Here is a 12,854-nt window from a genome sequence, read left to right on the forward strand (position 1 = left end):
CACAACGGACAAATTTCGACTTATGCTACAAAAAAAAAACAGGATAGACCGTTTTACCGATAGTACATGAATCATCAGGATTGACAACTTCACATTCAACACATTCAACACAGACTTACGATTATGAATGGAAAGAGTAAGTTACTGAACAAGGTGTACATGTTAACACACTTGAAGCTAAATTCATATCATCCTACACTTGTAGACGATTATAAAAAGAAGAAGAAGAAGATGATGAAGAAAAAAACTATTAGCCGTTTTTTGGCTTAATGTGACGTGCCAGCCCATTCCCACCTATATATTTCAATTGGGGAGAGAGTGCAAGTGCAACATTGTCGTTCCTCTCTATTATTTTTAATTTTTAATAACAATTATTGCTAACTTTTCGTTATACTACAAAATTGACAGGATAAACAAATGTTAACAGGTTTCACATGACAAAAAGACACATCATATATGCTTTATAATAAGGAGAATTATGAGAAGAAAGAGGGGTGCAAAAGAGAAGGAATGAAACATATGGGGTCGTTTAATGAACTTACCAGATGTGTTAACAAAAGAAACAAAAAGACCCACCAACGAAAGCCTCAAAAATAAAACTTCTTCTCCTCTCCATCAGTCTCTCACCCACTCTCTCTCTCTCTCTCTCTCTCTTTCGTCCAAGCTGGCAACGTTGGGCTACCTCTTCTCCCGGTTTCCTGCACGTGCGCCATCCACTCTCCACGTGCCTCCCTCCTATAATTCTCCCCTCACTCAACAACGCAAATCACACACCTCAGTTTCAAGAAAATTCATACATCTATATCATAGCGTTGGTTACCAATGTCTTTGTTTGCATCTTTAGCCCTCTTTCTACCACTTTTCTTAAAACTATTTTCATTGTTCAAATGTTATATATACATATCTAACATTACCAATAAATATACAAACATTTTGTTTTACAAATATAAGCGTACATGATCATGAGTTCATTAGATTAGATTAATGATATGAGTATCTGACGACTGACATTATACATATCTAATATGGTTTAAAAGCTGGAACGGGTCATTAATCCAAATTATATCCACAATGTTTTCAAAGATATGATTATGTAATATATGTATGCCTCTATATAAATTACTCATCATTTATCCAATTACAATATCAAAAACTCTATTTTTTTTTAAATTTGAATCGGCAGCATGATCGTTTAATGTGTTGTCTATCGCAAAAAAAAAAAATTGAAATTTAGACAATATTCAATATAAACACATATTGTTTTTTACTTTATATCTTATCTTTATTTTTATATTTTTTAAAAATTATTCGTTTATCATTTAATTTTGAAAATATAATCTTACCGTTTTGTATCATTATTCAAATACGACCAATTTAAAATAATTACTATTCGAATACATGTAATTAAAAATAAATTTTACCGTTTTGTATTACCAATTAAGTTTAAAATAGTCTTTGCCAATTGGTATCACCAGTTTTTTTTTTTTTTGGTGTGATTGGTATCACCATTTTACAATTTAAAGTAATTTAACCTTTTATACTACTTGTAAAAAAATAAATAAAAAACCTCTTAAAATCTTTTTGTTTTGAAATTATACTAGTCTCAGTCATTTTCCTACGTGGGCGCTTGCTCACTCAAATTCAATTTACTACGAACTTGCTTTTTGGGTGCAACGAAATAAAGAAAAAAAAAATTAGAGATAGAGAGAGAAAAAGAGAGTAAATGAGCATCTCACCACAACAAACAAAGATCACAACACAACACACCACAAAGCCAATAAGCCACATTGCTTTCTTTATTTTCCCCCAAGTCCGTGTAATAATAAAAACATAAACAAAAACAAAAACAAAAAAGAAGATTAAACTCTTTTGTTCCTTGTTTATATATCTCCTCCATCTGGGTTTGTCTACTACAGTCCCTTCTTTGGTGCAAAGATCCTAAAAAAAAAAAAAAAAAAAGATTTGAAGAGCAGAGAGATAGCAGCAGCAGAGAAGAAAAAAAGGAAGAATCTTTCTTTTCTATTTTAGCTATATATCTGTCTGCTCTCGCCGATGAGGATCCGGAAACGACAAGTCCCTCTTCCTCTTTCGTCTCTGTTACCAGTTCCTCTCTCAGATCTCTACTTTAACCGCTCACCGACGGCCACCGCGAGATACTTCCTCGGTGGTTACAGAGACGGAGACGGGGCTTTTGCTTCTTTTCAGCTTTCGCCACCGTCGCCGGTTTCTGATCGGAGAAAGAAGAAGAAGAAGAAGGAGGACAAACCTCTGGTGAGCCTCTTTTTAGTATATACGTATACAGACCCAATTGAGATACTTCCAATTTTTTTTATAAAGTTTGGATTTTTTTGTTTTTTTGGGTGCAAGTTTGTGTTTGTATGACGACCGTACTTGACTCTATCTCTCTTTTTTTTTTTTTTTCTTACAATTAATTATTGTTTTGCACCACCATCAAGAATAATTGTTCTTCATTTGCAGATCTTTATTAAGGAATGTTCAATTGCTTATCTTTGTTTATCTTTTGTTTTCCTATAAAAAGGATGATGATGATAATGGTGATGTAGACGTTAAGAGTCGTACCGATGCATCGGGCAGGTATGTGAATTCGAGAATGATTTCTTCTTTACACAATTCATTCTCTTCTCTGACTGATGATATATATTACTTTGCGTGGTGTAGTTCTACTAACTCGAAATTACAAATATTTGGTTTTCGTTTCTTATAAAAAGATCCAACCTTTGGCAAAAAAAATACCAAACTGATGGATAAAACTGGATCAAAATCAAAACTTTCATGGTTTTAACAACTACAAAAGCTTTTGTTTTGCTGATGATTGATTATAATGGTCAAGTTAGATTTTAATCTGAAAGTTATATAAGAGTTTCTTTATGGTTTTGTTATCGTCACACTGTTAACATTTTGAGGGAATACATTGATGGAGTAGTTAGGGAGAGGAGTAACACAATAATACTCATCTAAACATGCACCCCTCATGACGGTGCACATTAGCAATGTGATACTCTTATATACCAATGGTCCCCATTTCGACCCTTACCCTTGTGTGCTCTATTATTATCTTGCAACCTTAGATGGATCGCTTTCATCTCTTCTTTTTTTTTGTATACAAAATCTGATTTAACTTCTTCTTTCCTTCTAACAATATCACAGCAAGAACGTTCGTTCCCGAGGAGAATCCGACTCTTCAACTCAAGGTACACATATATATATATATATAGAGCTTCTTGATCGATATATGTTTTTTTGTTGGTGAACTTGTTCTTTGGTTGCACCATTTCACTATATAGTGTGTATATATGATATAGTTATCGAGAAGAATGAGAAGGTTATTACTTTGAGGAAGAGAAGAGGCTTTATAAACTTTGAGGATTACGAAGATGAAGATGAAGAAGAAGAAGAAGCTAGAGGCGGTGGAGGCGGTAGTAAAGGGAAGAAGAAAGGGAAAAAGAGCGGTGGTGGATTAGAGGAAGGATCGCGGTGCAGCCGCGTTAACGGTAGAGGATGGAGATGTTGTCAGCAAACGCTTGTTGGGTATTCTCTTTGTGAGCATCATCTCGGTAAAGGTAGGGTGAGGAGCACGAACAAGAGCGGTGGTGGTCGTGGGGGAGAGAAAAAAGCTGTGGTGGTGGAAGTGAAGAAGAAGAGAGTGAAGCTTGGGATGGTAAAGGCACGTTCAATAAGTAGTTTGCTCGGACAAACCAGCACTAGTGGTGGTAAAGCTGCTGATGTTGAGAGTGAGATAAGTGCACCTGCTGATCATCAGTTTGCTGTTTATGATAAGTAAGTCTGTTGATCAGCATTTGCATGTATATGGGATATGTATGTGTTATTGTTTATGTACATGATGATAGCTCTATGTAATTGGGTTTGAGAACATGTGTGTGTAGATTGATCGAGGACTTAACTGGTGTTTGCTCTTGCAGCTTATATATTGGTGAATGTTTCCTAGTTTCGATTGTGTTTTTTGTTTTAAGTTTAAGCAGTTGAACTTTGGCTGGATAAATGAAATATGGAATACGACTATAGAATAAGATAATTCTAAAAATTGTATTCAATCTGTTTTTCAGTAAGTTAGTTACTAGTTACTGACTTACTGTAAACTAATAGTAGTACTAAATTATTGATGTCTCAAATTTTTTTAGCAAAATCATGTGAACTGTTTTTCTACATAATGTTCACTGCAACTGATGCAAAATAAATGAAACCCAACGGGAATTTATTTCAGTTGTCAACAATAATTCTTTACCATATTTGGAAGTTTGGAAAACTAGTTGCACCCTTGGTTCGATACGCTATACTTCTACTACTACTACTTTGGAAAACTAGTTGCACCCTTGGTTCGTTACGCTATACTTCTACTACGACTAGTTGATGCACAAATCTAGTTAATTCTCGGTCGGGTGTGAGTCGGTGTGACCGTGTGAGGTGACGTAGAAACGAAGAAAATACGTCATAGTTTTATTTATGAGAAACGTTGTTCAAACGAGAGAAAATGAGTGACGTGATTTTTAATTAGACCTCGCCTGGCTATGGAGTGGTTTGGAGCTTCTATTATATGTCTCGTATTAAATTTAATAATATACAAAAATTATAGAAAGTGGTTATAACTCAAATTTGGTGTATGATAATGATGGCTTGTCAATATTATGTATGGTGGGGATAAACTAGTTTTAATTAGGTAGGGCTGTCGTATTATTGATTTTTTTAGACTCGACATATATCTTGTGGATTTCTCCACTTAAAAATTGTGTGTGTTTTTTTAAAAATTTCGATTTTTAGACTATTTAGCTGAAACCACCAATATGAGTAACGTAAACTTAGTTAGTTAAGTAATTGTCCCCGGCAAGGGTTATACTAATATGATTTACTACTTGTGGTGCAACTTTGAGCTCATCTGGTTTGGTGAAGCATTAATGTTATGTTCAATGGTTTACTGATATGATTCACTACTTGCGGTTTGTGGTGCAACTTTGAACTCCATAAGTCTGGTTTGTTGATGCATTAATGTTTTACTGTTCGGATTGCAACTTGGAAAGACGCTACTATAATAATGTCTTGTCTACAAATTTGTGTTTTTGATAGAAAAGGATGTTAGTAAACTTCCAATAATTACAAAGAAGAGCGTGATAAAACAATGGACAGTTAAAGTCTTAAAGAGATACGACGACTTCGATGGTCAACTCTCAAGTAGTTGACTTCTGAAGTTTAACGCTGCTTCCTTTGACTTTCTGTAATTTTCATTATCCTACCAAAAAAAACTAACTACTAATTTCCAATTAAGAAAACAATTTTTTTAAACCAATCAAAACAACTCAGAATTAGGAACAATTCAAAGTCAGAGAAACCTTATATGCATGGATAGACTAGCGTGATCCAAACTCCAAACACACACAAGATTGTTAAATCAAAGAGACAAACTCCAATGGAGTACAAACATTTCAGCCATCCACATACTCTCAAGCTCCAACAGATTCAGACAAATAAAAGCACAGATTCTTCAGTTGTCTGCTCAGGCTGTGAATTAACCATCTCTGATTTCGAAACTGCGTATATCTGTTCAACATGTGAATTCAATCTTCATGAGCAATGTGGTAACGCAGTGCGTGGGATGCAACACCCTTCCCACGCAGGGTTCCACCACTTGACTCTAGTCCCTTATACAACTTACAGCGCCGGTACCTTCCTCTGCAGGGCATGTGGCTGCACTGGAGGTAAAGGGTTCTCTTACTGTTGTCCTTTGTGCGACTTTGACCTCCATGTTCAATGTGCGCATCTGCCTCAGGTCATGGTTCATGAGTCTCATCCTATCCATAGTCTACTTCTCGTCTACAACAGCACTCCTGTTATGTCTTTTACTCAGTTTGGTTTCGGGAATCAGCTTGTCTGCAATATTTGTAACATAGCTATGGATGGTAGGTTTTGGTCTTATAACTGTTATGCTTGTAGTTATCATATTCATGCTTCATGTGCTGTGAATAAGCCTAAGCTAGTGGCTGCTTCTGCTGAGAAGTGTGGGCCGAGTGATGGAGGAAAGATAGCAACCGCTGAATCTGTTCCTGTTCAGGGTTTGGAGACTGTGCAGACGGAACAACGAGTAGCTGCGACAACAGAGCAAGTGGAAGATCCAGCTTTGAGGCAACAGCTTGAACTTCAGAAGCTTCAGCTTGAGCTAGATATGAGTTCTGCTCTGGCAAACATGATGGGTTCCTTCAATCTCAGTTCTTTTGTTTGATGTATCTTTGTGTCGCTGCTATCTTCTTCTTTTCAGTTTGTTTGATTTGATGCATTTACATGTGCCAATATGACCTGGAATTTTCTCTGTTCTTGTGTTCTCTAAAGTACTGAACTTGAATAAGTATCCTATCTTTTGGTCTCCCTTTGTCTCACTGATCAAGACCTTGAAGTAAGTAACAGTAACGAAATAACTTAATTACACAAACATGGATCCAAACCAGAAACAGTAACACTTTGTTCAGCCAGAAACATAAGATTATATTCTGCTTGAAGCAAAGCATTTAAGCAAGAGATTAAGCTCGTTCCTTATCATATCTAGAAAATAAATTAATTCCTGACAAAAACAAAAACATGTAACTTAGTTGTATTGTTCTTAAACAGCTAGCTAGACAAACAAAGTCACAATGGTCAAGTTTCCAAGTAGATGACGTCCTCACTCTCATCCATAGAGTACTTCAAGTCGAAATAGCACTTCTTATCAAACCAAATGTGTGGTACTCCTTTGATTTCAAGCTTTCTCAGGTCATTGCTTCCAATATCGTAACACAAAATATAGAATTGAGAATTCATATTCACCGGTGCCAAGATAACCTTGCCATCTTGAGTTGTACCTTTAACGATCAGAGTAAGGTCATGGACTAGATGCTTTTGACAAGGCTGTAAAAACAGCCTCTTCTTCGACCATATCTTCTCTCCAGCGTCTTTCAATACCCATAAATCCACCAAACCCTTGTCTTCGAGGTGGGTATGATCGAAACAGCTATTTTCCCACCGTACTCGATAAGACCAGCCTTCATCCTAGCTGCAGGCAGAGCCACATCCCCGGCCTCCTGAGGTACTAGGATGGTAGTCAACTCTTCAGACGTAGTGTTGAAACTGACAACAGCACAAGTTTCCATATCAAGCCAAGCCATATAATATACTACCGACCCATTGATAAAGTGTCCTACTGTGGAAGGAGCATGAGGATGGTAGTTTTTGGGGGGAACAACCTTTTTCCACGAACCTCCAGGTTCTAGTACAAAGACCCAATGCTCTGACTTAACATTTCCGAAAAATGCAGAGGATATCGCAACCGTGCAGACTATTTTGTATTGATCGTTAGAAGGATCGTGTCCGATGTAATACCGGGTATCCTTCCTTTGATCACCTTGTTGAGCAATGATGTCGGACTTTATGGCGGGTAAGGTCAAGCGCTGTCTAGTGGAAGGGTTATAGATGCATGCCTTTTTTCTTACAGAGAAACACATCAAGCCACGGACAAGATTTAAGAAATAGCCCCCCATCCCTATGATGCTCAAATCTTGGTCGACCACATAACAAGTGTTGTTGTCTGGAGACGGTGTTGATGATGATATTGATAGCAGCACACGTTTGCCGCCGTCATCCACTAAACACATGTATATATGTGGTTGCTGCTGCCGTGTGACTGTAGTAAATAAACGGTTGCAAAAATATCGACAAAAGATGAGGGATGACCACTGCTTCGAGATGCACTTGTAGCTCACCATGGACTTTGCTGGCAATCTCATAAGAATCTCCATCACAAGATCAATGTTCTCACGAAACTCGGATGGAAACAATGCTAATGAGTTATCTCCTTTTGTATCCAACATCTTCAAAGAGAAGAAAAAAAAAGCAAGCAAGTACAGAAGAATCGATTGGAAACTCAAAACTATAACATGAAAACACAAGTAAAAATTAAAACTTTAAAGCAAGTTAAGTACATAGATGATACAAACCTAGCCAAGCCATTGATCCCAAGGAAACGCTATGAATTGGCGTGAAACCCAAATAAATATAAAGGAGGCGTATTTATTGATACCTGAATTTGATCGGAATCTCTGAGAGAGACGACCTTGGCAATGCTCCCATGCTCTGACTCCGCTTCTTTCAGATCCGTCCTTCTTCTCTTCATCATCTCTTTAAACCCTTCACCTGCAAAGACTCCGGAAATCGCTATTAGGACTTTTGAATTTGTGCAGTCGGAAGAGAGACATAAGTATATATATCGTTTTGTGTCTCTTTATTAAGAAAAGAAAAAAAAAAAAAAAAAAGGCAAAAGGACATAACCGCAAGCTAACCGTTGGTTCACGTGGACTCTAAACCACTACTCCTAATTGGTATTTGGTTTGGTTCATTCTGCAACTATATATCACATCACATTCATGCTTCATGTGCTGTGAATGAGTTTAAGCATGTGACTGCTTCTGCCAAGAAGTGTGGGACGAGTGATTGATGAAAAAACAGCAAACGCTGAATCTGTTCCTGTTAAGGGTTTTAAAGACTGCAAAGACGGAACAAGTTGCTGCAACAACAGAGCAAGTGGAAGATCCACCTTTGAGGCAACAGCTTGAACTTAAAAAAGATTCAGCTTGAGCTAGATATGAGTTCTACTCTTTGGTGCTGTCTTGCTTTTGATTTAAAGCATAAACATGTGCGGACTTGTCTCTGTTCTTGTATATCCTATCTTTTTGGTTTTTCTTTCTTTCAGTGACGACCTCGAGAGGTAACAATAACGCGGGGAATTAATAATTACACAAAGATTGATCAAAATGTTGCAGGCACATTTGCATTGTTTCCTTTTACAATTGAGGCAACTGAAACTAGAAACAGAAACACTTTGTTCAGCCATAATATCTGACATGAGATACCTAACAAGTCACAGCCATCCAACCTATTTCTCTGTCCAAATAAATGATCTTCCGTCTTTCTTCTCAGCTGTCCAAGGATCTCTCACAAAAGCAACTTCATCTTTCCTTCTCGTTTAGTCAGCAACTAGGTGCCAAATGACAAGACACGACGTGGGAGAATGAAGTCCAGAAGCCGCTTCTGTAAAGTCTGTAGACAGGCTCTCATATTAGATTCAACCATAAGGACAAAGTCTCCACGCAGAGAAGTCATTATAAAAGCACAATTGTCCCTAAACGATTTATCATCCAAGGAACTTTATTAGACCCATACAATCCAATCCATAAATGTAAAGGGCAAGGATTTTCGAACCTCGAGTCACGGCTGCAGATGGTAATCAAGACTAAAGGCACGAATATCTGAAGGACTACTTCCAGGCCTGAGAAAGATCAGAGCACGTAATTAGTCACATTACACCATAAGTGATCAAAGAAATAAAGTACAACTGTTAGATAGTATCTCTCAACAATCAACTCCACATACTGTGATATTAACTGGAACGCACCTTTTATTTATTGTACCGTAGTGAAACTTGACTTTCCCATTTTTCAGATCTTCCAAGTACTGTAAAAACCAACAAAGCAAACATGGTTTTTTAGAAATCTAGTGAATGGGGACTGGAGAGTACGATGAGATTCGTCTCTGTTCTTAATCTTACCAAATTCAAGGTAACATATATAGATGAAAAAGCCAAGGAATCAAACGGTATCTCATCTAGTGCAAAAAGACGACACTCCAATGATTCTGGACCAGGCGCAAAATGCAGGTTCTTCAGTTTGGCTAGAAATATAACATACGTCTGCTCCAAAATAAGTAGAGCCATATAAGTACAATTATGCAAAGAATGAATAAACGTATAAACTAGGGGTGTTTTTGTATATATAATTACTTGGCCAATAAGAGGAATGTCGAGTTGCGCAAAAGGGGAAATAACTTCCACAGTGGCTCCAGCTTCTTCCCAAGTTTCCCTCATTGCTCCTTGTGCAGCTGACTCTCCAACTTCTAGATAACCAGCAGGAAGAGTCCTGTGTACTCAAAAGACCCAATCTTACTATTTATATAACTTTACTTCACACACAACACTAGCAAAAAAAAAACTCATATTTTTGTATTGTGTAGCAATAAATTATGTACTCAACACAAAGACAACAAGTGTGTATAGTTCGTATATATACCATAGACCGTGTGAAGGTTGAATGTTACGCTTGCAAAGTAAAATCTTTTCTTCATGCTCTATAAGGCAACCTACAACCTGCAATTTCACATTCATCAACCTGATTTATAATGACACAAAAACAAAATTCGTTGATAGAATCAAAAGGAACAGTACCATCTTAGGATTCTGATATGCTATTTTGCCACAATGTGTGCAAATAGCTCTCAATTTCTCTTCACCATCAGGTATCTCATGCTTCGTTGGCCCTCCACACCATTGACAGAACTTTATCTTACGAACATCACCCTAAAACAACAAAACACACCATTGAAGAGACCCAAAAAGCCTAAAGATAAGATCTTTACAGGAGATGAATGAATTAGACTCACAGCTGATTGAACAGAGACGAAAGCTGGAGAATTTGCAACTGGGTCAGTCCCGGGAAGTGAGGAAGACATCCGAGTTGTGTTGAAAGATAAGATTCTCCGAGGAGAGCTCGAAGTTACAGAGGGGAAAGTGGAGAGATTGAGAGATGAAGAGATGAAAGAGACACTCGAGGACTTGCGGGTCTTCGTTAATCTCTGTGAGATGGTTAAACCTGATGACCAACCCAAGATCTGAACGGCCTTGAGCATTATACGCACCAGAGCTTCACCGGAATCTCTTCAGTTCCGGCAATAGCTTATTTGTCTCTTCTCCCTCAAAGGCCAATCAATTGAAAAAACGAAATAGTATTTGACATCTGAGGATTGAACTGAATTAATGACTCTTTCACTTAGCCAAAGGTCCGGTTTATTATTGGTTTCACTTGTTTAGACCAAAACACCGGTTTAACTTGACCAAATAAATCGAACCGGGTCAAAACAGACATAGTCACACACTCACACATTGCTTGGTTCTTGTTTTCTTGATCAGGCTATACTAAAAAGTATTTTGGAAAATATTGTTATTAGTAATCAAAACCTATCGATTCTTTAATCAGTAGCTTCCTAGGTTACACAAAAAAAATATTATTTGACTGCTAGCTTCTCGAGTAAAGATTGATAAGCCACAGTGCAGAGCTTGAACTTTTCTTCAGCTGCTGCCTGTATCAGTTTATAGATTCAAGAATTAGCACAAGAAAAAAAAACACTGCAATGGAGATTGAAAAGATTGTGTTTGGTGTTTACCTTGGTAGAGTCCTCATGACGATCTGGATGCCATTTTAATGCACAAGTTCGATATCTGATTCCAAAAAACAAAGACAACAAGTTTGGTGAACATGTATGTGTTAGTTACTTTTTATATTGTGTGTGTGTGTGAACTTGGAAGTAAAAAGTAACTCACGCATGTTTGACATCTTCTAGTTTTAAGGGACCCCAAGGACTCAAACCAAGTGTTTGTCTATGAGAAGCTTGGAATTGGATTGACTCTGACACTGAGCCGCTTGATTTTCTTGAATTATAGCCATCATCTTGTTGTTTTGCCTCTTCTTCTCCTCCTCCTCCTTCTCCTTCTTCTTCTTCTTCGTTTATCTCTTCTTCTTCTTCTTCTTCTTCTTCTTCTTCTTCATCTTCTTCTCCTCCTTCATAAAATCTATATTGCGATCTCCAAGAGTTGCTAGAGTAATAAGAAGACCATGAAGACTGATACCACCAATGACGTTCCTTCTCTCTATGGGTTGAATAGTAATAATCTCTGGATTCAGTAAATAAATTTCGGAATATAAATTCAAAGTCGTCATCGCGGGAAACAGAACGCCCTACAAAATGTAACACATGTTTCTTTAAATAATATGAGAGTAAATGTATCTAAACAAAATTGCACCTTAACTACACAATTTCAAAGGATAAGCACTTACTTTTACGCCAACTCTCTGAGCCGTGTTTGCCCTTCTTTTTTTGTTCGGCTTCTCTGGCTTCTTTGGCTTTCTTGGTGGCCTGATGTTAATTACAACCACGAGATACACTAAGTCATGATTCATGAACAATCAGACAATATACTAAAGGTACATTGGCGGCTAAGAGACCACATAAGGGTTTTATGTGTGTGTGTTTTTTTTTAAGCAAGTTTTCAACTCTTAAAAGCAATTAGGCAATGGAAGAAGCAAGCAAAACAAGTGATTAAATTAGCTATTAGATGAAATAGTATAATTACCCCTAAAGGGCTTAAACATGTTTTATACATGATAAATTTTCTCAATATGTGTACCTCTTCTCTTTCTTGTTTAAGTTGTTCAACAGCACGACGCACTGCTTCTTGATGTTCCCTCAAAAACTTCTTACTTCTCTTCTTCTTTTGAGCATTTGATTTCTGTCAGATATTAAAGAAACCCTAAAAAAAATCAGAACATGGATCCACACACCTATTAAACTGTTTTCTGCACTTCAAAATCAAAATCTAGAGATTGACAGGTAAATTTGATTTTAAATCAAATAAGCTAGGCAAACCCACACATGTTGTGAAAAGACCGTCCGATTCCGAAGAACGACGTTTGCGTTCTAAGACGGGAGTAGAATGAAAAAACGCAGTTTTCAGTAGAAAACAATAGCTTTGCGGTCTGCAAATCGCTGCTTTGATGGCGGTAGTAGTAGTGTTCATCTCTGTAGGAGAGTACATAACATTGCGTTCTTTAAATCAGTGTGTGACTCGACCTTGACTCACACCAAGAAGAGTGTTTTTTTTTTTTTTTTAGAGAAGAACAGAGGAGAGAAAAAAAAAAAAAAGAAGATTTTCCTTTTTTGAGAATCCAATATTTACAATTTTTACATAATGG

At 37.1% G+C, this 12,854-nt stretch overlaps 4 protein-coding genes and 1 pseudogene across 5 annotated transcripts; 2 read left to right on the forward strand and 3 right to left on the reverse strand.

Moving 5' to 3' along the window:
- Positions 1-1,637: 1,637 nt before the first annotated feature.
- On the forward strand, positions 1,638-3,966 carry LOC104793121 (uncharacterized). The gene is made up of 4 exons (XM_010519410.3): positions 1,638-2,271; positions 2,540-2,595; positions 3,169-3,212; positions 3,324-3,966. The coding sequence occupies exons 1-4, from the start codon at positions 2,053-2,055 to the stop codon at positions 3,800-3,802; spliced, it is 798 nt and encodes a 265-aa protein (XP_010517712.2). The 5' UTR covers positions 1,638-2,052; the 3' UTR covers positions 3,803-3,966.
- A 1,366-nt stretch (positions 3,967-5,332) lies between these two features.
- LOC104793122 (protein VACUOLELESS GAMETOPHYTES-like) lies at positions 5,333-6,391 on the forward strand. The gene has a single exon (XM_010519411.2). The coding sequence runs from the start codon at positions 5,441-5,443 to the stop codon at positions 6,248-6,250; it is 810 nt and encodes a 269-aa protein (XP_010517713.1). The 5' UTR covers positions 5,333-5,440; the 3' UTR covers positions 6,251-6,391.
- A 122-nt stretch (positions 6,392-6,513) lies between these two features.
- LOC104793126 (F-box protein At2g40910-like) lies at positions 6,514-8,246 on the reverse strand (annotated as a pseudogene).
- Positions 8,247-8,762: 516 nt separating this feature from the next.
- Positions 8,763-10,866, reverse strand: LOC104793124 (nudix hydrolase 23, chloroplastic). Of its 2 annotated transcripts, none has more exons than XM_010519414.3 (8): positions 10,489-10,866; positions 10,274-10,405; positions 10,119-10,195; positions 9,833-9,968; positions 9,602-9,742; positions 9,449-9,507; positions 9,256-9,322; positions 8,763-9,093 (listed from the first exon to the last, which is right to left on the reverse strand). In XM_010519414.3, the coding sequence occupies exons 1-7, from the start codon at positions 10,732-10,734 to the stop codon at positions 9,262-9,264; spliced, it is 852 nt and encodes a 283-aa protein (XP_010517716.1). In that variant the 5' UTR covers positions 10,735-10,866; the 3' UTR covers positions 8,763-9,093; positions 9,256-9,261. The 2 variants fall into 2 exon arrangements, with proteins under 2 accessions (XP_010517716.1, XP_010517717.1); XM_010519415.3 differs by having other exon boundaries at positions 8,763-9,175; positions 10,489-10,856.
- Positions 10,867-11,033: 167 nt separating this feature from the next.
- LOC109133438 (uncharacterized) lies at positions 11,034-12,825 on the reverse strand. The gene is made up of 6 exons (XM_087454782.1): positions 12,533-12,825; positions 12,290-12,391; positions 11,946-12,018; positions 11,426-11,840; positions 11,269-11,323; positions 11,034-11,184 (listed from the first exon to the last, which is right to left on the reverse strand). The coding sequence occupies exons 1-6, from the start codon at positions 12,695-12,697 to the stop codon at positions 11,110-11,112; spliced, it is 885 nt and encodes a 294-aa protein (XP_087310908.1). The 5' UTR covers positions 12,698-12,825; the 3' UTR covers positions 11,034-11,109.
- Between the last annotated feature and the right edge of the window lie 29 nt (positions 12,826-12,854).

This window comes from Camelina sativa, chromosome 6 (genome assembly GCF_030686135.1).
Source record: "Camelina sativa cultivar CO46 ecotype springtype chromosome 6, ASM3068613v1".
NCBI lineage: Eukaryota > Viridiplantae > Streptophyta > Magnoliopsida > Brassicales > Brassicaceae > Camelina > Camelina sativa.

What these genes read in the sequence shown, in the direction of transcription:
- LOC104793121 (XM_010519410.3), top strand. Translation starts at nt 2,053, where the DNA reads ATGAGGATCCGGAAACGACAAGTCCCTCTTCCTCTTTCGTCTCTGTTA. An exon ending in AGAAGGAGGACAAACCTCTG is followed by an intron (nt 2,272 to 2,539) that starts GTGAGCCTCTTT and finishes TCCTATAAAAAG; the next exon opens with GATGATGATGATAATGGTGA. An exon ending in CGTACCGATGCATCGGGCAG is followed by an intron (nt 2,596 to 3,168) that starts GTATGTGAATTC and finishes ACAATATCACAG; the next exon opens with CAAGAACGTTCGTTCCCGAG.
- LOC104793122 (XM_010519411.2), top strand. Translation starts at nt 5,441, where the DNA reads ATGGAGTACAAACATTTCAGCCATCCACATACTCTCAAGCTCCAACAG.
- LOC104793124 (XM_010519414.3), bottom strand. Translation starts at nt 10,734, where the DNA reads ATGCTCAAGGCCGTTCAGATCTTGGGTTGGTCATCAGGTTTAACCATC. An exon ending in CAACCTTCACACGGTCTATG is followed by an intron (nt 9,969 to 10,118) that starts GTATATATACGA and finishes TTGAGTACACAG; the next exon opens with GACTCTTCCTGCTGGTTATC. An exon ending in TACGGTACAATAAATAAAAG is followed by an intron (nt 9,323 to 9,448) that starts GTGCGTTCCAGT and finishes GATCTTTCTCAG; the next exon opens with GCCTGGAAGTAGTCCTTCAG.
- LOC109133438 (XM_087454782.1), bottom strand. Translation starts at nt 12,697, where the DNA reads ATGTACTCTCCTACAGAGATGAACACTACTACTACCGCCATCAAAGCA. An exon ending in CTAGAAGATGTCAAACATGC is followed by an intron (nt 11,324 to 11,425) that starts GTGAGTTACTTT and finishes TTTTGGAATCAG; the next exon opens with ATATCGAACTTGTGCATTAA. An exon ending in GTCATGAGGACTCTACCAAG is followed by an intron (nt 11,185 to 11,268) that starts GTAAACACCAAA and finishes AAACTGATACAG; the next exon opens with GCAGCAGCTGAAGAAAAGTT.